This window comes from Ambystoma mexicanum, chromosome 4q (genome assembly GCF_040938575.1).
Source record: "Ambystoma mexicanum isolate Mex_15411 chromosome 4q, UKY_AmexF1_1, whole genome shotgun sequence".
Taxonomy (NCBI): Eukaryota; Metazoa; Chordata; class Amphibia; order Caudata; family Ambystomatidae; genus Ambystoma; species Ambystoma mexicanum.
This window is the reverse complement of record NC_090928.1, coordinates 1,104,007,168-1,104,032,306: the sequence shown is the minus strand read 5'-3', so window position 1 is coordinate 1,104,032,306 and position 25,139 is coordinate 1,104,007,168. Positions and strand designations below refer to the sequence as shown.

The following is a 25,139-nucleotide window of genomic DNA, read 5'->3' as shown; positions in this document are numbered from 1 at the left end:
TGATTGACTACAAGGTTTCTGTAGACAGAGTTTCTGAGGGGGGCAGGGATGTTGAGTGGGAAGGCTAAGCTGATAAGGCCCTGCCCCCTCCAGGGACCGAACAGTCATGGACGCTACCTCAGAAGATCCTCCTGCCCTGTCCAGTGTGAGAGGATGTTAATGGCCTGAGGAATGTCCTGTGAGGGGTTGGACGCAGAAGGTTGATGATGTTCCATTCTTCTGCAGACTTCTCCATGAGCCCCTCCATTTGAGGACCGAAGGGCCAATAAACCAACAAAGGCAAGTTTAGCAGTAGTGATCATCTGGCCCACATCCCTCATCAGGGTCGCAAGCATAGATGTTTTGGCCATCAAAGATGATCCTGCTGCAGATGAGGCACACAACCCATCAAATGTCACATCTGATACCAACTTGAACAGGGGGTCCATCCTGGATAGCAGTCCTTATGTGTCCTCATGATTTTGCAGCAATTCAAAAACCTTGCAGAAGTCTCTGAAGAAAGTCTGAGCGATGCAGATCACATACGTCCCTGTTCTGATAATGAAGGTTGATACTGAAAATGAGCACTTCAAAACCACTGTGATTATTTTATGTGTGGGGTCCTTGGGCGTGGCTTCCTCAGGGAGGACCGAGGTTTGGGCTGATAGTTTACAAGCCCGGGAATTCATCTTTTGGCACTGGAGATAAGTTGGTCTCAAAACTCACAAGGAAGTAGGGGCCTGTCATTCTCCATTCATCCCATCAGAAGAAGGCATCCCACTGTTTTGTGAATGGGAAGGCTTTCTGGCTCACCAGCACATATTCCCTGGATAGATCATCCTCCTTTGGATCTGCAGAGCTTATGTAAAGTCCTCAAAGCATGGGATAAAATCCAAATCTGTCGTGCTAAACTGAATATACCCCCGGACCAAGCATCTGAACTGGACACCAAGAAGGAAGGCTTATACTTAGGATTCTCTTTCCAAAATGTCACTATTGAGAAAATGGAGGACACTCTTGCCAAAATGAGACCTACATCCTGTCCAGGAGACGTACTACCATCTAAAGCAGGGGCGCACAACTGATTTTGACAGGGGGCCGAAAGTACCTTACATGATGGCTATAGTGGGCTGAAAAGTAAATGTGGGTGGGGCGGTAGGCGCTGCAGGCGTGGCGGGAGGCTTTTTCAACCTCCAATTTTTATTAAACACATGGAAAAAGAATACGTTTTTGAGGTAAAACATTATAGTCGAATGGAATGCGTTGATCACCCAATAAATCCATTAAATAAAGAGTACGATCAATTTCACTATGCAAGGGATAGTATTTCTTTACTATCTATTTTGGCTCAGATCTCCGTTTTATAAGTATCACCCTAAACAAATGGTCAACTAAACAGGATTCGGGGATGGGGTGTATGACTTTCTCATTGCCTCCCTTTTGATAGTACGGATAGGGTATCAGCGAGTAATATCTTATGTAAGAATAACCTGTATGCAGATTTCATGATAGCAGGACATTATGTATTACACAAATCATGATCTATGAATAATGGAGTCACTGAACAATAGGAACAATCAAAAAGTGATGACCAACTTCATTTCATTTTACTTTATTAAGGATTATTTAAACTAAAACAACAGGAGAACGAATAAAATATTGTTTGGGAAGAGTTTCCTTTTTTGAATCCGTACGACGCGTATTATAAACGCAGAATTATGTGGCCCTCTGCAACTGAGTCAACAAGCATTCTTGCGAATTTCTAGGCATTATAACAGCGGCTAAATACGGGGAACTGGGCATTTATTTATCTAAGCCAGCTCTTTCTTTATGTCACTGACCGCGATATTCCGGTCATGTGATTAGTGAGTTTCCGCTTGCCTCAGCTGCAGGGACTCGCAGTTTACAGCTCGAGAGAACGGAAGTACCAGTTGTACAGTCATATGGGACAGGGTAAGAAACAAACGGCCTTCATTTTGTCGGAAGTTATCAGAAGAAGCACCGGTTGTAGTAACAGTGATCTTATGAGACATAGTTGAGCAGCACCTTATAGTGCCCGGGTGAGCAGACGGGACTGCCTGAAAAAGGTATTTACTGCGCAGGTATTCATTGATAAGAGACCCATTGGCAGAACATTGGGCGGTGGTGGGTCCTCAGGCGAGATCTGCGAGGAGTCAAAGAAACAGAGAAAGTTTTTATAAGTAGACACAGCAGGACATGTCTGTCCAATTTCTCCTTTTTACCTCCCTTTTTCGGGATTGAGTTCGGGCTGCAATATGGCACCAGGGTATGGATAAAATCGTAATAAATCGCTAATACACTTGCTGCCCATTTATGGAATAGACTATGGGTGTCAGTAGAGAGATGTAGACAGGGTACACATATGAGTTATACAAATAAAGTGTAACATGTGCAACTATATTGGGTACACAGAAACAATATGCACTAATTGCATGTCTCTCTGTTTTCCTTTAATAGTCAAATTTGGCAACTCATTTGGAACTGGGTCCAACTCATTGAGACCTGTGCAATTTACACAAAAGACGCATTATGTCCATGAAATTGGAGAGACTGATGGTGATGATATAAGTAAGTGCAACGGTGATAGTTATACACAGGCACCAAGGGCGAACATGTGATTCTACTATGTGATCGGGTGTATTACTTTGTTATAGGCACTGATCAGAGGTCTGACGCCATATACCTGAAGGAACTCAAATGATTAAGTCATTTCCAGGGTGAATTTTACCAGAAAGACTCCAACAGAGGCTCAACCTGTTGTTTCTTAAGTAAGTGCGTTTTTACGTGAAAAATCGGAATTATATATGAATACATGAGGAAATGATCTAAAAAACATTATGTACTGCATCTTTGTAGGTTTGTCTTCATTGATCGGGGATATCGCTACAGTTGCAGACAGGATTAATCCATCTTTTCGTTGCCCACACCGCCATTACAAGACGGAGGTTGGTACGATTTTATGTGTCAGATTATCATACACTGTTGGTATCACAATAATAGTGTCTTTAAATAGCAAAAGGATGACATTAGGATGTATTTTGATAAAGGTTTTTATTTTTGTTTTTTAAGAAGTGTGATCCATCCGACTATATCCAATGGGACTTTATTGTTGTTCCACGTTTATGTCCGGAAGATGGTTGAGGTACTTAGTGGACTGATTGAAGTCTATAAGATGCAACCGAAACACGTGTCGACCTACTGCATAATTAAAAACAGGCAGTTATTGGAATCTTGAATGAAAAGGATTGAATTGTTTTGTTTATGTATAAAATTGTTGTTTTGTACCCTTAAAAATGAGGTTGCAGTGTATTAGTGTGATTGTGTGTATGAGGAAGTGAATGAACTGAGTGTAGGGATGAATGATTTTATGGATCAAAAATAAGTATGAATTGTTGCTTCTTTTTATGTTTTGAATTATTTTACACCTATTCAGTGAATATTTAGCAATAAAAAATACTAAAAAGAATCTAGAAAATCATTTGTCGATATTTATAAAAAAGATAAATGAATTGGTTGTCATCTCCTATCCAAGGGTCCTCCTTTTTTGTTTGATATATATTTAGCCCGAAGGACCCAGGAGTTTGTCGGGCAATCCCCTTTATTTCTGAAATTTATAAGGTTGTATCTGGCCAATTACAGGCCCATCTGGAGGAATCTACCATTTTGCACCAAAATCAGTCAGGCTTTAGGAGTCACCATGGGATAGAGAGGGCCCTGCTTAATTTGCAATCATAGATGTTAGATAGACTAAAAGAAAGCAAAACTGGGCTGCTGATCCTCTTGGACCTGTCGGCCGTGTTTCACTTACTGGACCACTCCTATTTGCTTAAAACCCTGGCATCCATGGGGAATTGCTCCAGTGAGGTCATTTTGTGGATGAACTTGTTCCTCAGCGAAAGACATTCTAAAATATGCTGGGGTACTGCCTGTTCCAAGACAGCCCACATTAAATATGGAGTGCTGCAGGGGGCATGTATTTCGCCAGCCCTCTTTAACCTACATATGTGTGTGACCAACTTGAAACAAGGGGCTTACAATTCACCCACTATGCAGATGACTTTCAACTGCTAATGGACCTTAGTGTGGACTATGATACTGACCTAGCTAATCTAACTTCTATTTACGCATCCATCCAGGAGTGGATGGTCAAACACTGGATGTATCTTATTGGTTGAAAGACAGAATGCATGGTTTTGTCTCTAACCAAACAAGAAACAAACCGGGGCAGTTTTTTTTATTGATGGCTCTTTTATCCCAGTGGTAAAAAAAGTTACATCCCTGGGTACAGTGCTAGAAGCATCTTTGAGTGCAGATGCTCATGTTAATAACATCATAAAAAACACACATTACCATCTGAAGGTACTATGGCAAATAAATCCTCTGGTCTCCTGCAAAAACTGCGAAACTTGAATTCGTGCCATCATCTTGCCTAGGCTGGATTACTGTAATGCCCTCCTAGGTGGGGCCAGTAATTAAAGCATAGACAAACTCCAGGTCGTGCAAAACAACGCAGTTCGAGTAGTCCAAAACATTCCTAGGAGGGACCATGTATCCTGGAGTCATAGGAAAGAACTCCACTGGCTGCCGAGTGCAGAGAGGGTTTCACACTGGCTCATAAATGCCTGTTCAATAAGGCTGCAGCATACCTAACCAAAATGAAATCTAGGGATACACCGGACGGAACACTGCGCAACAGCACGGCGGATCTGTTATCCGTTCCACGAGCAAAGAGAGCAAGATGGAAAGGCATTTCCTTCTCAGTGAAGGCCGCCATGGCTTGGAATGCTCTCCCAGAATTGCTTCGTAAGGAAGAAAACATTGCTTCATTCAAAAGAAAGCTTGAGACAGTGCTTTTTTTGTTAACGAGTTGTGGAATCGTTTGTCTTGTGAACTGTTATGTGTGAACTGCGCCCTGGTGCCTGCGGGCTATGGCGCACTAGAAACAAATACCTAAATATAAAATAAATAAGTAAAAAGTATTCAGGCAAGTGAAGCATAACCCTTATGTGCTGCAGGGCCTCTGTTTACTGCTCCCCCTGAAGGTGTCCGTCTAGCCTTCTTCTTAGTGGGCTTGGTTAGTTCAGGGGCCCCTGGCTCCTCTCTATGAGGCTGTAGGGGGATTGTTTCCCTTTCCCTCAATGCTGTATACACAGATGAGGTTCTGAAAGTGAACCTCATCCATAATAATGTAGATCGCCTTCAATTCTGTATGTTCCAGTAATTGTGGAGGGGCATCCAAGGGTGCTGCCTCCACGTTATGTCGTTTTCCTCTGCACTTTATGGGCTAAGTGTGTCTCCAATCAAACAGTAGCCAACTCCTGCTCATTTTTTGTTTATATTAGGTTGTATGGCAATCCCCCCACCCCAAATTATTCGGGATATTACCAGAGTGCGTGCTGGAAATACTCCCTGCAGTGGCTCCTTTCCACAGAAAGAGTGATCACACCAGGGTGGTAGAGCCGGCACCCATTCCCTTTCATTAACTGCTTGTCGGGAACGGGATGTATATTCTAAGGTGTGCTGCACTGTTGCCCAAATTGACCCACCAACCTTCGGTGAGGGCAGCCCACCGCCATGTTGTACTCTCAGCCTGCTTGGCAGTGCCACTATCATACCTAAAGACGGCGAGCCCGGCAATACTCACCAGAGAATATGGTCATGTTAACACAATGTCAATAGAATAACAATTAATATACTTGCCGTATTTAATTATTTTATTTATTTATTTATAATGTGCCGGCAGCCCACAGGCATCAGGGACGCAGGAAACAAAAACACATTTAGACAGAACATAAAGAGACAGGACAGTTTATCCAAGGCAGAGAGGCTGTGCTAGGCACTTGGTTCATTTAAAGAGTAAGGTTTTCATTGATTTCCTGGCAATGTGTTCCAGAAATATGCCGCTTTTGCAGGCAACGATCTTCCTAGGCCGTTTGTGCGTTTGACACTTGTGCCCTGTATTTGGCCTTGGTTGGTAGATCTAGGGGTCCTGGAGGTAAGATAGGGAGAAACCAGTAGTTTGTGGTAATCAGGGGCTGTATCAAAGAGGTAGCGATGGACTATGGTACCCATTTTGAAAAGTATGCGTCCCTGTATTGCCAACCAGTGGAGGTCTCTTCTATGGTCTGAAACGTGGGCTCTTCTAGTGACATTTTTTATAATACGTACAGCGTCGTTTTGTATAATCAGGCCTTTTTTAATGTTAAAAGGTGAGGCTCCACTTAATAAGGAGTTGCAGTACTGAGCATTAAGGGTCGGAGACCTGGTGTCTCGGCCACACGGAGAAAAGAAGAGGATGGTGGAAGAACAGGGAGAAAGGACTGAAGCAAAGTAAACCCTATAAACCAGTGTGTCTTGGGAATGATGGGTTGGGGGCTCTGTCTTAGGAGGCAGGCCTCATGTGTGTAAAGACTGTGACAAGGGTCATTAGTATTATAATGCTACATTTGAGGCACAACACCTCCTAATAGAAAGAACCATTTCCCAGCAAAGTGGTACCCACTGCACGTCTAACAGGAATTCTTCTGAAATCATGTGCATTTGGAACGAAGGGGACAAAGAAACTTTTTCTGAATATGTCACGCCTTTTCAAATATAATGTTCTGCAAGCCCTCGCCCCTACTTTTTTCAATCTTTATGGGCCTCATTACAAGTTGGGCGGTGCAAGTAAAATGCCGCATTACCACACTGCTGAACTATAGGTTTGGTGGAAAGTTGTAGGATTCACCTCGAGCTATGAGCTGGAGGAAAATCTGCGGACTTTCTGCCAAATGTTGGTGGAATTACCGCTGCACTAATTCCACCAAACATCCCCCATTGAGTCCATAGGACTCAAATAAATGGGAACTAACACTGCATACCGCCACTTGTAATCTGGTGGCAATACCACCAGACAAAGTGGCGGTAATGGTAATGCCATTAGGTGGTATCTTGGTGGATTTACCGCTCAGATACAAGCAAACTTGTAATGAGCCCGTCTGCACTCACCAGTCGCCAGCCCCGGTCCAGGCCTACGATGTCTCCCCAGCTGGTGGAACTGCCTCCCTACAAATGCGATCCCTTCACCCATAGGATTCAATGGCAGCTGTGAGTTTCCCATTGAATCCTATACTAGTAGGTTTTCAACATCTGTAGAATGAAACAAGTGGGCATCATGACAGTAGGCTCAACAGCTTTGCTACTAGTGCCTGATCTCCAAAATTACCCTTGAGAGTGTACGCTTAACCTAGACGTTTCTTTCTTACCATACCTCAGTGACTTCTCCAAACACATGAACAGGGACCTCATCTTTGCTGCCCTACTGCTAAAGTCATATGACTAACCACTTGGGTTTGTAGCTCAGAGCTGTCCGGAAAGGAGGATTAAATACAATATTGGTGTTTTATTAGGTGTCAACTGCAAACTCAATCACTTTGTAGTCGAAGGGGTAGATGGGGCAGGGGCAGCAGGGGGTGGGGGGAGAAGAAGAGTCTGGACCTTAGCAGATTTGTGACGTTCAGGAACAGGTAAGTGCCAGGGAGGGTAGGAAGAAAGTGCAGGACAAGCCAAGAACAACCTATGTGGTCAGTTTGAAAGGTGCCCAAGTTCATCGGAAATGCAAGGCTTTGGCGTCTTCACAGTGTCAAGAGTGCCTAAGGAGGCTCTTCAACTAGGCCACGCTACACCCTTAGATACACCCAGATACTGGTGTCCCTGAAGGCATTAGTTGTTTCTGGTTCCCCTGTAACCTTAGAACCTTAGAACCGTGGAGCCCCCCACCCTGTGTAACATTGCATGTTTAACTGCTACCTGTCTGGTATTAGGTTCAATGTAACCACAATCCACAGACAGGCTGTCTTGCCTTAAGTTTCCTGTAACTAAGTAAGCCGTGCATGTAACAGCGCCACCATGCCCGAGGGCTACTTTGTGCACTTGATAAATGTGAAAAAGAAAAGAAAAATAAATAAGGGCACTTTTTTCAGGAATTGTTAAAGTCACACTTGAACAAGAGTGTCCATAGACATCTCATGCACACAAGAGGATTTCCAAGGGACCTCAAGGTGACAGGGACGTTGCTACATAATGAGGCATCTTCCCTGTTCAATAGTCACCAACCTATTTTCTATCACAGGCTGGAGTAAGAGAGAGGGCGTTAGCTGATGTTAAAGACCTGATGTGACAGTACTTGGTGATGTTCTGACTGGTTTACCAGCTTCCACAACCCCAGTATGACGGTGAATAAAGAGTATGGTTTTAAAGGATATCCTCTGCTCCACAGAAAATCAGTGCAGGAATTGAAGTGCTGGTGTGTGATACAGACCAAAATAGAAGCTGTTTCAGTGGTCAATGCCGGCGAGGACTTAAACCCCTGTCACTATAATCATGGGTGACTTGTTTAGGAAAATCAGAATATGCATCAACATGTGGCGCTGGTAATGAGATGTCTGGGTCATGTCCTGAATTTGAAGGGCAAAGGAAAGCAGAACATGGAAGGCAATAGATTTGTTTGCAGCAGGAGCAAGAGACGGAACAGCAACCGTAACAGCATGCCAAATAAAAGCCAGGACAGAAGGGATGGATTGGCAGAGCTAGATGTTTCCCATTTTTCAGATGTAAAGGCATAATCAGTTGTCTATAATCCCTTAGCACCTGAAGGAAGGTGCTGACCGATTAGATGGCCAGGAACGCAGGAATGAATCCACGGTCTCCACTCTCTTTCCTCTGTGGCCAGCCAGCAGGTCTCCCAAATCTGCCATCTTTTTTTAACTTGTCGACTCCAGGCTCTATACCTTACTTTCCTCTCAAGTCCTCCCACCCCCTGAACATGGCCTCCTCTCCACTTATCTCTTAATAGCTATGGCCGCCGTGTTGGGGGACAGACAATGCCAGCAATGGCCCTCATCTCTCATCGAGACCCTCCATACACTCAGGCCTACCTTAGGCTCAGAATGGAGGCACGTTTTTCAGTCTTGTCTGTCCTCAAACATGGGGGTGATTGCATAAGTAAACAATGACAGACAGAGAGACAGAGAGAGGCTTGGCTTGGGTTAACCAGAAGGAAGGCAATCTGGGTATCATCAGCGTAAACCTGAAACGAAGCAAGTAAGGAGGAGTCACGTTGGCCTATGGCTTCAGGTTGACCTTTAACCACCAGAGCGAGAGGATAGACCCCTGGGGCATGCCGCAATTCAGATAGGTGAGCCTAGAGAGCAATGTGATCCCACTTGCAATTTTCTGTCTTGGAGGAATGATGCAATACAGTACCGACCTGAATCTTGACACCAAGCAAAACCCTAAGGAGGTTTCGAATCGTGTGATTCAGTGTCGAAAGCCACCAAAAGGTCACAGAGGATGAGGATCGCAGGGGTATCCTTGTCCAGTTAGTGCAGATTCAGTTCGGCCAATGGGCCGGAACCCAGATTGGTGATCATGTAGTATGTCATTACTTTCCTTACCATAGCACAATAGCTGTTGGGTACAGTTGGCAAGGATAACCAGGCTATCGGTTGGATTCTGCAGGAGGGGTGATCCAGGTTTTCTTTAGAGCTTTTGATAAAGCAGCCTGAAGGGTGGGAGCAGTTAAGCAGAGCAGGCAAACTGAGTCTCAATATAATATCTGATCCTGGCTGCAAAGCAGGGATGCAGCTGCTCAAATCCATGAACTCATTTTCAGAACAGCCCCGATGTGTCTGAAAGGGCTAGTTGTCCGAAGGAGGCAAAGGAATATTCTGGGGAGGAGGCACGATTTGATGGGCATCAGAATGTATCTGATGGGCTGCAGGGGGCAGGCAATGGGATATGATGATTTGAGTTGATTGCACTTTCTCTGGAGGCTGTCGGCCAGCTCTTGGTAGGGATAAAGGACTGCATACAGGCAGGGAGGACAGACTTGTGCAGATGTTAAACAGTTCCAATGAGATATCTGGGACTTGTATAATGGGGATATGAAGACAGCATTTTGTATTCTGCGTCATGGTGAGTGTCAACCTCTTGCACATCTTAAGCACTTCATGTTGTCTTCATGGAAGCACGTCCTACATCACAGTCATTGAAGTGCCAATTTCTTTCTTTTCAAGTGAGAGCAATCTGTTCTTTATGTGAGGAGGGGTGTTGGATGCCAGCAGGTTAAGACTTCCAGTGATCTCATTGTGTAGACAGGAGAAGACATTAATTGGGAGATCTGAGGAGATGGCAGAGTGGTTAAAGAACTCTGAGAAATATGTGGCGGTAACACGTTTCATGTGTCTAACGTGAAGGGTATCCAGTGATAAAGTTGTTTGGGAAAAGATTACCAGCGGGTTACATTTCCCCAAATTTGCACTCCCAAGAAAATCGAGCACTTTCCCCAAATATTCTAGGACTGCAGTCTGAATAGTAAATATTAACCGTCCTAGAATATTTGGGGGAAGGCTTTTTTAATTTTTTTTATTTGTATTTGGCTTGTCAACACCCCTTTACAAAACCTAACATAAAAAAATATTTACACATTCTTAAAACAAAAATTTTCCACCATTCTTAGGCTCACATAAACAAATTATTAAGTTGACATATTGTGTTTCTCTCAGATTAAATTTAAGTTCATTTAGCTTTTCAAAATTTCAGTCACTCAATCTAGAGTTAATTACGTCAAAGAGTAATTTCACATATCTTTAATACTTGAACCACTGCTGATGTTAAAACTGCATTATAAGCCGAGATCAACCTATCCTAAAAGAATTCTGAGAATAGGTCTTCCACATGGCGCAAAGATTTCCTGAAGAGTGTTATTCGCGAACTCCATTTGCCTTCGGACTCCATCAATAAATGCCTGAGTGATTGTTTTGCTGGAACAACGCATACTTTACATAGTTTTTTTGCTCTGTCACCCCGCTTGCCGTCTTTCCAGGCTTCTTCACAGTGTACCAAATTCAACCTAATCCTTAGGAGGTTATTACGCAATGCTCTATCTGGGAATTTCATAAGCTAGAAGGATAAACAACCAAGTTTCTTATCACCCTGTAAAAAGATTTTTGTAGAGGGGGACATTCTAACCTTCTCTATGGTCTCAATCCAATCCATAGCTTCCAGATTCTTTTTAACTTTGAATGGATTACAAATAAGGGTTTCTATATCAACCTTATACAGAGTCTTGCTCACTCTACTTTCCAAGGCTGCTAAAATGGCAGACTTGGATTGCAGCATGTGACATCTAATGTCTCCATAAAGGCTGAACCCCTTCGCAGTAATGATTTCCCAATACAGCGAGACTAACTTCCAATTAGCAATATAAACCAAGGACTTAAGTCCTAGTTTGAACCTAATACTCGAACCTAGGGCGCAGGCAGGGGGACCTAATGCCTTCTTCCACAATTGAGCTTCAAAAATGTGCCAATTAATGGACCAAAGCCGCGGTTTCGCCTCCAACCCATATAGGATTACAGGAACTACTTTTACCAAGTAAAATGTAACCAGCGGCAGAATTGAAAACGTGCAAAATTTGGAGTTCAATTTACACATTTGTGCAGCACTGCATTATCTTTGCAGCAACCTCGGCCTCCAATTTATAAACTTCAGGGGAGGCGTAAACATTATATCCCAAATATTTCACCACCTCTACCCTTTGTATCTTTTGGCCTTCTAAAAACCAGTTAGAAAATGTAACCTTACTTTGTGGATGTCTGAAAACTACAATTCTCGATTTGATTGGATTTATTGAGAGATTGTTGGCTCCTGCATACTCAGCCAAATTTGTTAACAGTCGCTGGAGCCCAATTGCTGTTCTGTCTAGCAACACAATATCGTCTGCATAGACCAGCCAGAAGATCTTTCTGCCATTTAGCATAGGGCTGGCCAATGCAGACGGTTCCAAGGCAGTACCCATATATGCTAAGAACAGGTTGAAGAAAAAGGGGCCTCCCAAACACCGGGGAACCGCCACCAACATTCCCAATAATGTCTCAGGTATTCCCAATGCCTAAGTTTGCTCCAGAGCAGTGCTCTGTCCACCTGATGGAATGCTTTCGAAAGGTCTACCCATGCTCCATACAAGAGTGATGGACCTTTCCCCTTTACCTGTTCACCTGCTAGGTTAAGTATCAGGTCATTCAATGATGTTGACATGCCCTGTCGAAAGCCTGTCTGAAAACAGGACAGGATGTTATTCTTTTCTGCCCATAGAGTTACCCCTCTCAGTAAGAGCTTCATAAAGATCTTACTTTCTATGTCGAGCAGGGCGACTGGACGATAATTTGCTGCTGCCCGACGATCCCCACTCTTAAAGAAAGGAATAACCAGAGCAACTTTCCAAGATGGCGGGAAGATTCGCCTTTTTAGGATTTCTCCAAATAAGCAACATAGTAAAAGAGACCACATTTTAGACTCTTTTTTGAGAACTTGATATGTAAGCCTGTTTGGGCCCGCTGCCTTAGAAGTTGAAGATTTCATAATTATCTCTTCTACATCTCCCCTCAATGAAGTTCAGCTTCACCCATCCTTCTTCTGAGACTAAGTTGCACAAAGAACTATTTGCGCCAACCTCAAATAGACTAATCACTGACCAGAAATTTCTTGTATTTCTTTCTCTTAGCAGTTTCAACATCTGCTCCCCATCCTTTTGTATTTGGGAAACTTTATGATTATTTAACCAAACTTTATAATTGGCTTTTTCTCTAGTGAGCTCTGCCTTATATGCTTCTGGTAGGAGCCCTGCTGACTTAATATTACGCACAGCCTTCCTGAGCTCTCTTTTCCTTTTTTGTGTTTCCTCATTAAAAACATGAACATGTTTCTGCAGAATTCTTCCCGCTGGTTCATTAGGGGCTGAAGTAGCCCAAATGAACTCAGTACATTTGTTCGGATGGCATTCTGATTCGCAAATGGATCTCAGTACTTTCTTTAGTTGGCTATTTAGGATTGCACCTTCATGCTTGGGTTTAACACGTCTGATTTTCCCATTCATCCATTCTAATACTTGATTGTTAACTCTACGGACTAAAATTGTAAGATCGGGAAAAGATAGTTCCAATCTACTATGATGGCTCCCCCTGTCCTGTTTCACAGCCATGGCTGAGGGGAGCGCACGTAGAGGTTGGTATGCAACAATATAATCCAGGGTTGATGAGGACTCACCTCTGTGCCAAGTTATAGAAGGGCCTAAACTCCCCTCTGTGTTCCCGTTTAACATTGTTAAATCCCAAGACTCTACAAAGTCTAACCACATTCTCCCATTTTTGGTGGTTTTTTTCTCCAAACCGCTTTCCACCTGTAAACAATCTGTATTCAAATCTCCAGCTAGAATTACATTACTGTTTTCCAAGTCCACTTTAATGGTTTGAAACAACAGCCCCAAGGATCCGAGAAATTAAGTCAGTTTCGAAACAGCGGGGTTCCAGTAGATGTTAATTATCACCCAGGGTGACACTAAGTTCTCACAATTTAAATGGGCTTTACAGGCTTGAATGCCTTTGGCATTCTTATAGATTGGAATTGTGTCTTTAAAAGTTTGATTCTTTAGGGCAATCATAAGCCCACGCAAAAAGGCCTCCCTCTAGTTTTTTGTATGGCTGGTAATGAGAGCATTGTAAAATCCTCAATATTTAGAGGGTTTACCAACCAGGTTTCTTGCAATTAAATTATATCACCAAACTCCAAAAGATAGTCACACATGCCCCTAGACTTAAAAGTAGTGGAACCCTGCGTGTTCCAACAAACTATATTAAGACCCCTTCTTCTAAAGCTGCTGGGTGCCTACACCCAGTTTCTGCAAGACCTGGAAGAGAATTTCTGGTAAGAGGGTTAATGCATTTCCTTGTTGGACCTGTCCATTCTTTAACCCCCTTTCCTCATCTTCATTCCCCTGCTCGGAGTTTCCGCCTCTTTGCAGAGTTGTGATCAGATCTTTATTACTAATATGAGCCCGGGAACTACCCCTAGATTCGTTTATTGAAACTTCCAAGCCGTGAAGCTCTAATTCCCCCGATTCACTCAGGATAGCTATTTTAGCACCAACTGTTGTAAATACCACTTCCACAAAGAAGGGGTCTTGAGCCAAAGGAAACTCTACAGAGTCAATGTGGTCTGTGGAGAACAAATACAGATGTTTTACTTTCTTAATTATCTCCAATAACACAGAACGGCTAAGCGACTTGTAGTGCTTAACCTTGGTTAAGAGTCTAAACCAGACTCTTGGCATAGCAAAGTCCTTTGGATCTTTCAGTATAGATAATGCAGATGTCTGAGCCACTACTTGGGGATTGGAGCTGTACGTTTTTGCAAAGAATGAATAATGATTGACACAGTTTTCCCATTTTGAGTATCACTACATTTTTAGTGTATTCGGATTACCCAGAGTCAAATCTGAGGACTTCCTTAAGTTCTCTTGTTCCACCGAGTGATTAATGATGTTCCTTTTTGCAGTTGATAAGAAAATTGGAGCATGTTTTTTATTAGTATCATTATTCACGATTGCTGCTTTAGTAGACAACACTCTGCTTCAACAGAGCTAGTTTTTTTTCAAGAATATTGGGGCCCATCTTATATTACCAGATACTTCATTCTTAGAGCAGTTTGAGGTTGGTACTTTAATGATCTCCTTTTTTCCTTCAGAGTTCGAGATTGGGGTTTTACTCGTACCCATTAGCACCCACTGATTTGTTTTCTTGGTCAGGCCTGATATCTGTTTGAAGACCAATGCTCACATTGATAACTTCCACCATAGCCTTTGAGGTGGGGTTAGGAATATTTTCTGCCTCTTTTAGGCTTTTCCCAACTTTACCCCGGTTGCCTCCTTCTTTACGTACTCCACCTCGTGGAAATGTATCAGTTGTGACGGGGCTTTTTTCCCGTCAATCTTTGTGTTGTTTATATCAGTCAGAAGGGTGGTCTTTTTCAACTGTTTAATTGCATCTGTGCTGATATTGTTGGGATCGTTGTGATTTTTTACTTTTACCACTTGCTTCTTTCCTCTCACTTTCTCCATTTTTTATCTTTTTCTCCCAGCTTGATGCTTTCTCATATTCCGTCTGCCTCTTGATCTCTGACAGTATGCTGGTTGCTGGTCTTGTTCGAGTACCGCCTTTTTCTTTGAGTCCATCTTATCCTGATCCTGAACAAATGCTGAGGTGGTTTCGATATCCTCTATTGCCACGTTCACCAGCCTCTGGAACTCCTCCAAATCCGATTCTGACAGAGGTGTATCATCGGGAAACTGATTGTGGGTAGTGTTATGATCTTCTTCCACTACCTTTGGAACTGGGTTAACCTTCAAAAACTGGATCACCTCCCCCAAGAGAATATCACTCCCTTCTTCTGTCTTCTCCTTGTTATATAGCATGGTCTGTATTGAGGAAATGTCAAGACCCTGCTTAACCTCCTCCAATGAAAAAACATGGGTGATAATAATAGAAACGAGCCCCACCAACATAGAGTCATTAGATGCCATCTCATTTGACAGTTCCAAAAGAATACCAGCTTGTGACTGAACGGTTTTGAGAAGTTCAAATACTTTAACCAAAGAGTTCAATACAAAATTCAGGGCCCTCAAGGTGCCGTCATTAGGCTAATTTTTTCCCAAAGGAGATGCTGCCTCTAGAGCATGCTCACTTCCTTGTAGGTCTTTCAGTGACCCTTTCATAGGAGAAATATCTGATTGGGAGGAGCTGTAGTTTTCCCTTATGGGATTCCCAATGTCAGCAACTTTATCCTTTCTTCCTAATTCTGGGTGAACTTCTGTACTTGAAAAAGGGGTTTGCAGGGTTGGCAGAATGACCCAAGAAATGTCCTTGTGCTCCCCCGCGTCATTCTGACTTTTATTTCTTCTTCTGCCAAAGTGATCACATATTTTTCTGGATTTTTGTGTTAGTTATTGGATATTCCAGATCCTTCTGCCATTGTTGTTTCAAAGAAGCGTGAAGCTTCCGCTCTACACCCATGTTCTCCAGAGAGGCTGACTCTGCCTCTGCATGAATTTTGGCTTGTGTTACTACTGCATAGGATCAATTCTATTTACCGTAGTACTTTGGCCAGTGGATGTTAAGGCTGTTACTGGAGTCGGCCGGTAAAAACAATCCCCCCCTGACTAAAATTCCTTGCCCGAGACCATCGTACTGTGCAGTTTCATGATGGCTACCCAAATTTAAACCTTAATTAGTCTCTTTACTTAGCCGATTTATTTCCAATGATGTCACTCACTGCAATTTGAGTCAATTGATGGTTCCAATGAAAGTGGGAAAAATGCTGTTTCCTAGTTGAACCCCAGCGAGATGAAAGATATTACTTCCACAATAGACTCACAGTCTGTTGAGTATATTGACAATGGGCTTACCTTTGCATCAGAGTTGCCCCTCAAATGTAGAAATTACTTTTACTTATTCTTTAACCACTGAGCGTTTCACAACTATGCATACGTTAGCTCCATTCCCCCATTCGCCCAACTCGCCGAACAGCTGAACAGATGCTCCTCGCCCTTTCGACTCGGGCTTACACCGTAAGGGCGCTGGGGCGGGTTCTTATGGTCAGCTGCTCCTGCTAACCACAGCAGCTGTCCCAGTGTGCAGAAAATGCCCTGTAAAAAGTACAGGTCTCCAAAGCGTTTTCTTTCCTTTCCTGTAACACAGCCGAACAGATGCTCCTTGCCCTTTCGACTCTGGCTTTTATGGGTGCAGGGAAAAGAACTGACTATCTGGCAACTTTTTCCCAGGGGACCTTTTCACATAGAACCACTTGAAGGCAATCAGTTCCTGAGCCTGGTGGAAGATAGGGGGTTCCCTAGGCTGCTGGGCTTGGATGAGAGAAGTTACTGATCTGACCAAGATATAAGGGTGGCCATGGTGTCAACAATAAAGCAAGTCCAACTGAGGGCAGTGTCCCAGGAATGTTCCCCTGAGGGGAATGTGGAGATGGGAAAGGTAGTGATAGCGAGGTCCATAAAGTGATCAGTATTTATAGCACAATCTAACCAGAGATTAAAATGCACCGAAAATGAGCATTTTGTTGAAAGTGATCTGCAGGCTGGCCATAAGTTGAGACCATTCACTGAAGAACAATACAGCATTCCCAGGAGGTCTATAAGTCTATCAATGGTGAATATATAATAAGTGTGGTAATGGGGTCAAGAACATTTGACCACCAAGAACTCTAAACAGTTTGGTGGTAGAATGGGTATTGTGACTCATAAACTGGGGAGATGAGGGAACGTCTCTATCCAGTTTTGTTTGGTCTGTAATTCAAGTGGATTTTGTAGCTAGTAGGTAGTAGGGTATACTGTTGTCAGTGAATCATGTTGGTGTGATCCCACAATAAGTACATGCAATAATCTTAAAAAAGGTTGTGGGCATTCTCTGCTTTGTTGGCTGACCAGACATTTAGAATGGCAATGTTTAAGAATGGGAAATAGGTTTCATAGGAGGTAACAGGGTTGGCAGATACATAGGGGATCACAAATGAGATTTAGGATGCACTCTAACTCTCTGTACAGTAATACAATCAAGAAAATATTAACGATACACAGGTGCCAGAAGAAAGATCCTCTAGCACATGGGCCTCAAATTAATACATTGATATGTCTCAGCAGAACTCTGGCGGGGCCTCCTTGCACTGATAATGAGGAAGTGACCTATTTGCATAGATGAAATGAACAATCACATGTGTTTTGATGTAAACAGGACTGGCTGGCACAGAGGGAGCCTGACATAAGGCTGGATGGAGAGCTCTTGCTACCCTGTGCTTCTTCCCTAGATTTTACCACTTGGTCTGTCCACCTATCCAGCTATCCAGGCCAAGGGTATCACAGTTCTTCACAAATATATCCAATGATGCTGCAAAGCCCTTTTGGGTGGTTGCAATGATTGCAGCATCATCAGCGAAGAATAAGCCTGGCCATCGCCTTGTGCCAAATCTGGGGGGTAGGTTGCACCTAGTTCTAACGCATCAACAACTTTTTGGATAAATAAAAGAAAAAGAAGCGGTGCGAGGACGCAGCCTTGGCAAACCCCTCTTTCAACAGTAAATGCATTTATTGCAGTAGGGGCAAGGGGACATTCATGTTCTCCAAAACCTGCCACAATTAGCCCCTTGAAACCAAACCAAGCGTCATCTTTAAGTCAATAAAGATGACGTACAGCTTCATTCTAAGGAGTTTGGTATATTTCTCTATGAGCAGGAACAGTAAGAAACAATGATCCACTGTCCCTTTGCCTGCTCTAAACCCCGCCTGAGAAGTGTTATATTACTTGGTGAGACTGACATATGCTTTCCGCTAATTTAAATAATTGTTAACATTTTAAACACACATGGTCTATGGTTTCACTGATGGACTTTCCTCTGTTTTCTCCTCCGCTTTTTTCTTTTCGAGTTTCAAAACAACACAAAGTCCTGAGGAATGCCAAAGGGTTCGGGTTCGAAACACATGACCAACTGACTTACTGTTGTTGCTTCAAAAGCAAATATGTAAGTTCAAATCAAGGATCACAAACATTATCAATGCAGAACGGCTAAGTAACATTGGACTTCAGTAGTGCAATCTACCAGCGATATCAGACCTACCAGCAATCTCAGACCTACCAGCAATCTCAGACCTACCAGCAATCTCAGACCTACCTGCAATCTCAGATCTACCAGCAATCTCAGACCTACCAGCAATCTCAGACCTACCTGCAATCTCAGATCTACCTGCAATATCAGACCTACCTGCAATCTCAGATCTACTTGCAATCTCAGACCTACCAGCAATCTCAGACCTACCAGCAATCTCAGACCTACCTGCAATCTCAGATCTACCAGCAATCTCAGACCTACCAGCAATCTCAGATCTACTTGCAATCTCACGCATGCAGGAATTTTTGTGATTCCACAAATGTTTAATCAGACGTGCCGGCGACTGATATAAGCTTCACTTGAATTTTTCCAATCTTTTACAGGGTATAATGTCAATTGTTTGCACTTACAACAACATATACCAGCTCACAATATTAACCCATTGATACCCTTACAATGTATGTAGGCGGAAAATGACTGCACACTCATTTTGCTCCTCTATTTGGTGTTGTACCTGCATCTTTTTCAAGTTTGGGAAGTCTCCGGCCGAGATCTGGTGCTCTCGCTCAATCCTGGCATAAATCTCTCCTAAACTTCCCACCAGCTCCTTCTTCTTGTTGTCTTTGCCAAACACTGTTGGCATCTCCTTCTTCAAGGAGCTAATGATGTAGGCATGGACCTGAAAACAAATAAATAAGGCACTTGAGGAGTCATAGCGGACAATAGGATAAGTAATGCTGTGACACACAAATTAGGTGAAGAACCTAGTGAACGGAGGATCGCACAGGGGCAACGCGCTGGTCTTGGAAACAAGACCATGCAGAGCAACAGAGGTTTGAATCCCGGATCTGCGCTTCGAAACCGAACTCATGTCTGGTATTAGGTGTGTTAAAAAAAAACAATTCAATAAAAAAATTAATTAATTAAACTTCACCTCCTAAGTGCACTCAATAACGTTTTTTTAAGGTATATGCTTCTCACCATCATTGGTCATCATGCATGGGAATACATCTTTTAAACAGTGCAACAAATTGGAATGGTGAAGGAGAGAGGGCACACCCACAGAGCACACTGTATACACTGCACTAGATAGTATATGGAAAGCAGTTCAGACTATTGGTAGCCATCTTTATTCGGCACGCTCAAGCCAAAGTGAGGAGGCCTATAGGCAACAGTGCATGGGATGCAGGTAGTAAACCAGTTCAATCGTTCTCTGTGGTTTCATCATCTCCACTTACCTGATCGACTCTTGCCACAAAATAGATACACATATGTGCAAGTGTAGGAAGGTATATGTGGGACGGGGTGGGAAGGGGAAGAAGGAGGGTATGGTGGCCTATTAAAAGAAAACACATTTTGTATGACAAAGAGTTGAACGGAAGGCCAACAAAGTAAGTATAGTCAATGAAACCACACAGAAACACCATTGACTTAGTAATGAAATGTAAGAGGTTTATGCTTACTAGTTACTAATTACTAGTAAAACCCACTTACTAGTTGAGGAACATATATAAATAGGACATTGGACCCTGTTGCTAGATAATGCAGCATATATGTAATCAAGCTTCCTGATAGTTATGTGGTTTGGATTGAAGAGGTAAGTATGGTAGAACTGGATGTAGAAAGGTGAAGAAATTGACCTGAAAATACAGTTAAACTGGGGATACAACCATTTTACTTTCTTTTAAAAAAGTCAATCTTTTATTTTTTATTAAGTTTCAAATCCATTCACTTTTTTCCATCAGGTTCAAGTAACTATTGTTGATCTGTTTTTCATCAACATTTTGTGTCATCTGTTTTCACTGAATTTAACTTGCATCTGGATGTACCATCAGAGAAATACAAATCCCAAAGTCTTTATAGCAGCCAGACCTGCATCCCTGGAGGAATCTTTGTAGTTATTGAAAAATTTCCTGGACTGCATGTGTAGGGATAAGGACCAAGAGCAAACCTTCACCATGCACCGCTGCTATTGATAAAACTGTGCTAGCGCAGCTCTAACCCTGGTGAAGGGATGCATGTCTTCATAGATTGACATAAATATATATTGATCTGACTACTAGTAGAAACATTAATCTATACAATACAGAAGCAGCACCTGATATGAATAGTATTAATAAATACTGATCAGTGTAAAATTGCAGGTTAAGTCCCAACCATGCCATCCTCTGTCCCCACCAAACCATAAACCCAGAGTATAAAGTACCTTTGCCAGTCGTGCCCTCTTGATCAGATCATTCAGTTTCCTCAAAGCGGCATTGCGAGGTAGGCTCTGGATATCCCTGAATAGATCCTGCTCTTCTGCCTCAAAGAGCTTGCGGTTGTCAGGGATGAGTAGTGGGTGAGACCAGAAAGAACCAATATAAACCCGGATCACTTCGGGGGTGTTGACTATTTTCCCCAGGGACCACATCAGGGCGCCATACACCCTCATCAGTTGCTGGGTCTCAATCTGGTCAGCTTTGTTCAGTACGACACGCATCTTGTCCTCGTGGTTCTTCAAGGCTTTGATGACCTCCGAAAACTCATCAGAGATATCCAGCTTGTGAGCATCAAATAGGAGAATGATGCGGTCAACCCTCTCAGCAAACCACTCCAGGACCGCGGCAAAGTCATAACCTGGTAACACGAAAAAAACAAAGGGGCCAGTATTATAAACAGCATTTGGCAAATTTTGTTTATTTTAAATTAGTAATACAAAAAATTCCAAGATTTGCAGGATAGTGATGAAATCATGGGTGGTGATAATATGCCACGTTTGTATGCCCAGAACCACCTACGGCTGATATTTTAAGGCAATTTCTATACGCAACTTCTAGATCTCTTCCGTAAATGCCATCATGTTCTTGTGCCTTGATTTTGGCAATGCTCCCATTCTCTCCATGAGCAAATGTCATTTTTAGCAGCTACTATTGATACAGAAAACAGGCAGCCGAGCCCGCCAAAATGGCTGGAGTTTTTCTGTTATTACTCCTCTACACCCCTTCATTTCACTGGCTAAAGATTATTAGCTTCAAAGCCATTTATACTATTGCACCAGTTTGACTCTTTTAGGATCAGGTTGTGCTCTAATATGCTAAATAGTGTACTTTGCTCTGGAGATCAATAATTGACTCCCATTTCATGTTTCCTAACAACACTTTGTGGCATTAGCACCTCAACTTTGTAGTTCTCTGTCGCTACTTGATTTGCAAGAACCATAAGACTTGCCTTTTTCACTAAGTCTGTCTCCTTGTTTTTTCTGCTCACTGATTGACGCCATTGCACCAGGATCCCTCGCACAATGATTGATCCGTTTTCTACAAATACTGTCAATTAAATATTTATGCACTGACATATGGCATAATGTAGAGATCAATGTTAGACATCAATTTTATTTAAGCAATATAACCAAATGGTAGAAGTAAGCCTCAACTTTTTTAAATAAATGTTCTCTATTTATGGAAATGTAATTTTCCTTCATTCGTATCCCGTTTACGTTTCATAGGCTTATTAAAAAAAAAATGACCTTCCAGTCCACACTCTCCGAACTTCCTGGAGAATTTGTTCAAACCTGACAGAGCGATAATGAGCCTTGAAGTGCTTCAGAAATGAGGGCACTGCTGTCACCATATAAGGTAAACGTATTACTACAGTTTCCTGCTGGCATATCACTTATCCGTGTTCTCCCAGCTGCCTTACATACTTCTTCATTTAAGGTAGGAGAGAAGCTTGCATAGGAACCCAAATTGAAGCTTTCCACTTTTAACTACGTCCAATGTGAATTAATTTTGCGCAGCCCCAATAACTGTTTTTTTTCAATTATTTGTATTTATTTATTGTGTGAATTAGTTAAAAACAAACTTTAGACACAAACAGTCAAAATACAGAGTTAAAAACATATTGAACACATGTTAATTTCATACAATGTTAAAAGCAAATTCATTAAATTCATTACAGTAATTAGCAGCCTATCATTTGGGTTATTTAATAAATTCCACCAATCGAATTAAAGCTGGCCGTTCGGTTGCGCAATCGCAATGCATCACGCTGTAAGCAAAAGAAGCCCTGGCATTAAAACAGATGACCCACACAACCCATTTTGCAAAAATGCACAGACAATACATTCAAAGGACACGTGAGCCTGTATACACCGTGGCGGAAAAACTGCTGATGGGCCGTGCCGGAAGGAGGTGGGCTTACAAAGATCCCCAGCTGGAAATGCATTGTGGGTGTTTTGATACTGATCCTCTCACAGTAGCTAGCTAAACTCCGTGTCAAGCCTGGGTGAGCAAAGTGAATGGAGAGCTGCACTGGGAGAGGAATACAAAATCTGCCATCAAAATGAAGGTTGTTTTACACCCCTCCCTCCCCCTTCTCCCACCGCCTGATCTGCACGGAGAAGTCAGCTTCCAGAGGCTTCATCTCCAAAGGGAAAAAGACTGATTGGCAACAATTCAGAAATGGGATATCAAACAGTGCATCATTTAAATCACAGTGAGCGTCACTCGGAGTAGGACCATGTTCCTGCAGTATTTCGGTGGGAATACAAACTAATTTACTGCAAACCTTGGTCAGGATGATCTAATGCTGGGCTACAAGTGGAGGCAATACAGTGTTGATACCCATTTTCGAAGTCCACAACCCTACACTGGGGACTGGGAGGTTTTTCCTTGGGCAGCAATTCCGCCGGCATTAAATCTGCTGCTTTTGGACCTAAGAGTCGAGTATTTATTTATTTATCAAATTCTCAGTCCAAGGTCAAACTCGAAATTCGACTGGTAAAACTGGCGGTAATTCTGTAACTACTAAAAAAAAAAAAAATGGCAGTCACAGAATTCCTTTTCCATGTACAAACTTTATGAAAGTAGGAACAGAACTGAAGCAGAATCATTCCTAAACAAAAGACGAGGTTTGCTCAGCCCAAGGTGATTCCTCTGATGAGACACCCGGAAGTGGACAGGACTTAAAAGTAATGTTAGACACTATTTTCTGACTCTTTGTTGCGGAATGAAATAAACAAGAGAGACACATTGGACAAATCTATCTGGAAGGGGAGTGAGTGAGTGTGAGTGAGTGTAATGATTAATATAGCGCCCACTGTGGACTATAAAGCCACTTGGCGATTTCTCTCCAAAGTCTATGACTGTGTCCTTGCGCACTGCTGCACTGAAAATAAGTAGAATCAAATGTGGGCTCTTCACTCAAAAATAGAAGTCACAACTGCAGTAAAATGAAGTTAAGTGCAAGATTATAAGAAAGGCTTTAAGTGAAATGGGGATAGGCTGCGCAGCATCCCGGTGGTCTCCATAAATTCCCCCAGAGTTGATATGATATGGCATTTATAGCGCGCCTATACACAAGTGTTTCAAGGCGCGACGAGGCAAGGGAGGGGGAACAGAGGTGAGACAGACAACGATCCTACTATGCCAGGTGTCATTCAGTTCCCTCAAGTGCATGGGAAAGGGGAAGGAGGAAATTGCGGGGAGGTCGGGGTGGAGGATAAGGGAGAGGGGACAGTGAAGTACATGGGATAATAGAATAAATAACAGTAAGTAAAAAGTAAGGCCAGCAGGTGGCAAGTGCAAGGGTAAGTGCAGAATTCAGGTGTCAAGTGCTGGTAGTGAGACTGTAGGGATACATAAAACAGTACCCAAGTGCGGGGGTTGCCAGGATGCCAGGAAGGCAGTGCAGGTGTGTGTGACTGGGGGGGAGGGACCTGGGCCCGAGAACAGAGGTTGGCTAGGTATCCAGTGCAGCTTCAGTTTCAGCCAGGAGGCCAGTAGGGGAGAGGAGGAGAAAAAGCATTAGCAACGAGAAAGGTTTTGAGGGGCTTCCGGAAACAGAGATGATTCTCCTCAAGTTTCAGGGAGGCAGGGTGGCTGTTCGAGGGAGGCCCCAGCCGAAGAAAGAGATCTACCACTAACTCGTTACTTGGAGAAGCGACTGAGGGAGTTGGAGGCGGATGAGCGAAGAGCTAGAGAAGGAAGATATTTAGGAAGAGAGAGTTGGAGGTATTGAGGCCCCATGCCCCAGAAGGCCTTGTGGACAACACAGAGGGGTTTAAACGTAATCCTTGCAGCCACTGGGAGCCAGTGCAGAGATTTCAGTCCTGGAGAGATACGATCCCTGGGCTTGAGGCCAAGAACAAGTCTTGCAGTCCTGGTCTGGATAAGTTGCAGAGGGCGGAGAGTAGAAGCAGGCATATTTAGAAAGAGGCTGTTGCAATAGTCCAGCCTAAATAAAACCAGAGCTATGGAGACAGTAAGCTTCTGGAGGAAGGAGAGGAAAGGAAGAATACCTCTGAGGAGGTGCAGCGGGTAGTGTCACTTTTTAGAGACATCAGAGACGTGAGGAGAGAAGGAGAGTGTGGAGGCGAAGATGACCCCGAGGTTTTTAGTCTCACAAGTGGGAGCAGGAAGAGAGGCAAGAGACACCGGCCAGAGAGTGACAGGAAAGGAGGGAGCAGGTGTGCCGATGAGGACAATCTCAGTCTTACTGGCATTAAGGCAGAGATCATTGGCGGCACACCACTCCTGGATAGCAGACTAACAGTCAGAGATGAGAGAGGGAGAAGAGTGGCTGGGGGTAGCCTGAAAATTAGCGGAGTACCATCCGCATAGCACTGGAAGTTGGGACAGAGAGTGGCAATGTGGTGGGCAAAAAGTGCC

The 25,139-nt window shown here is 43.1% G+C and overlaps 1 protein-coding gene across 3 annotated transcripts in view; it reads right to left on the bottom strand.

Annotated features, from left to right (window-relative positions):
* LOC138468211 (EH domain-containing protein 3) overlaps positions 1 to 25,139 on the bottom strand; it is a 379,867-nt gene that overhangs the window by 17,649 nt on the left and 337,079 nt on the right. For all 3 annotated transcript variants that reach the window (XM_069608670.1, XM_069608671.1, XM_069608672.1), the window contains 2 exons: positions 20,696 to 21,108; positions 19,004 to 19,168 (listed from right to left, as the gene is read on the bottom strand). In XM_069608670.1, coding sequence (XP_069464771.1) covers positions 19,004 to 19,168; positions 20,696 to 21,108 — 578 coding nt within the window. The remainder of the gene's footprint in view (positions 1 to 19,003; positions 19,169 to 20,695; positions 21,109 to 25,139) is intronic.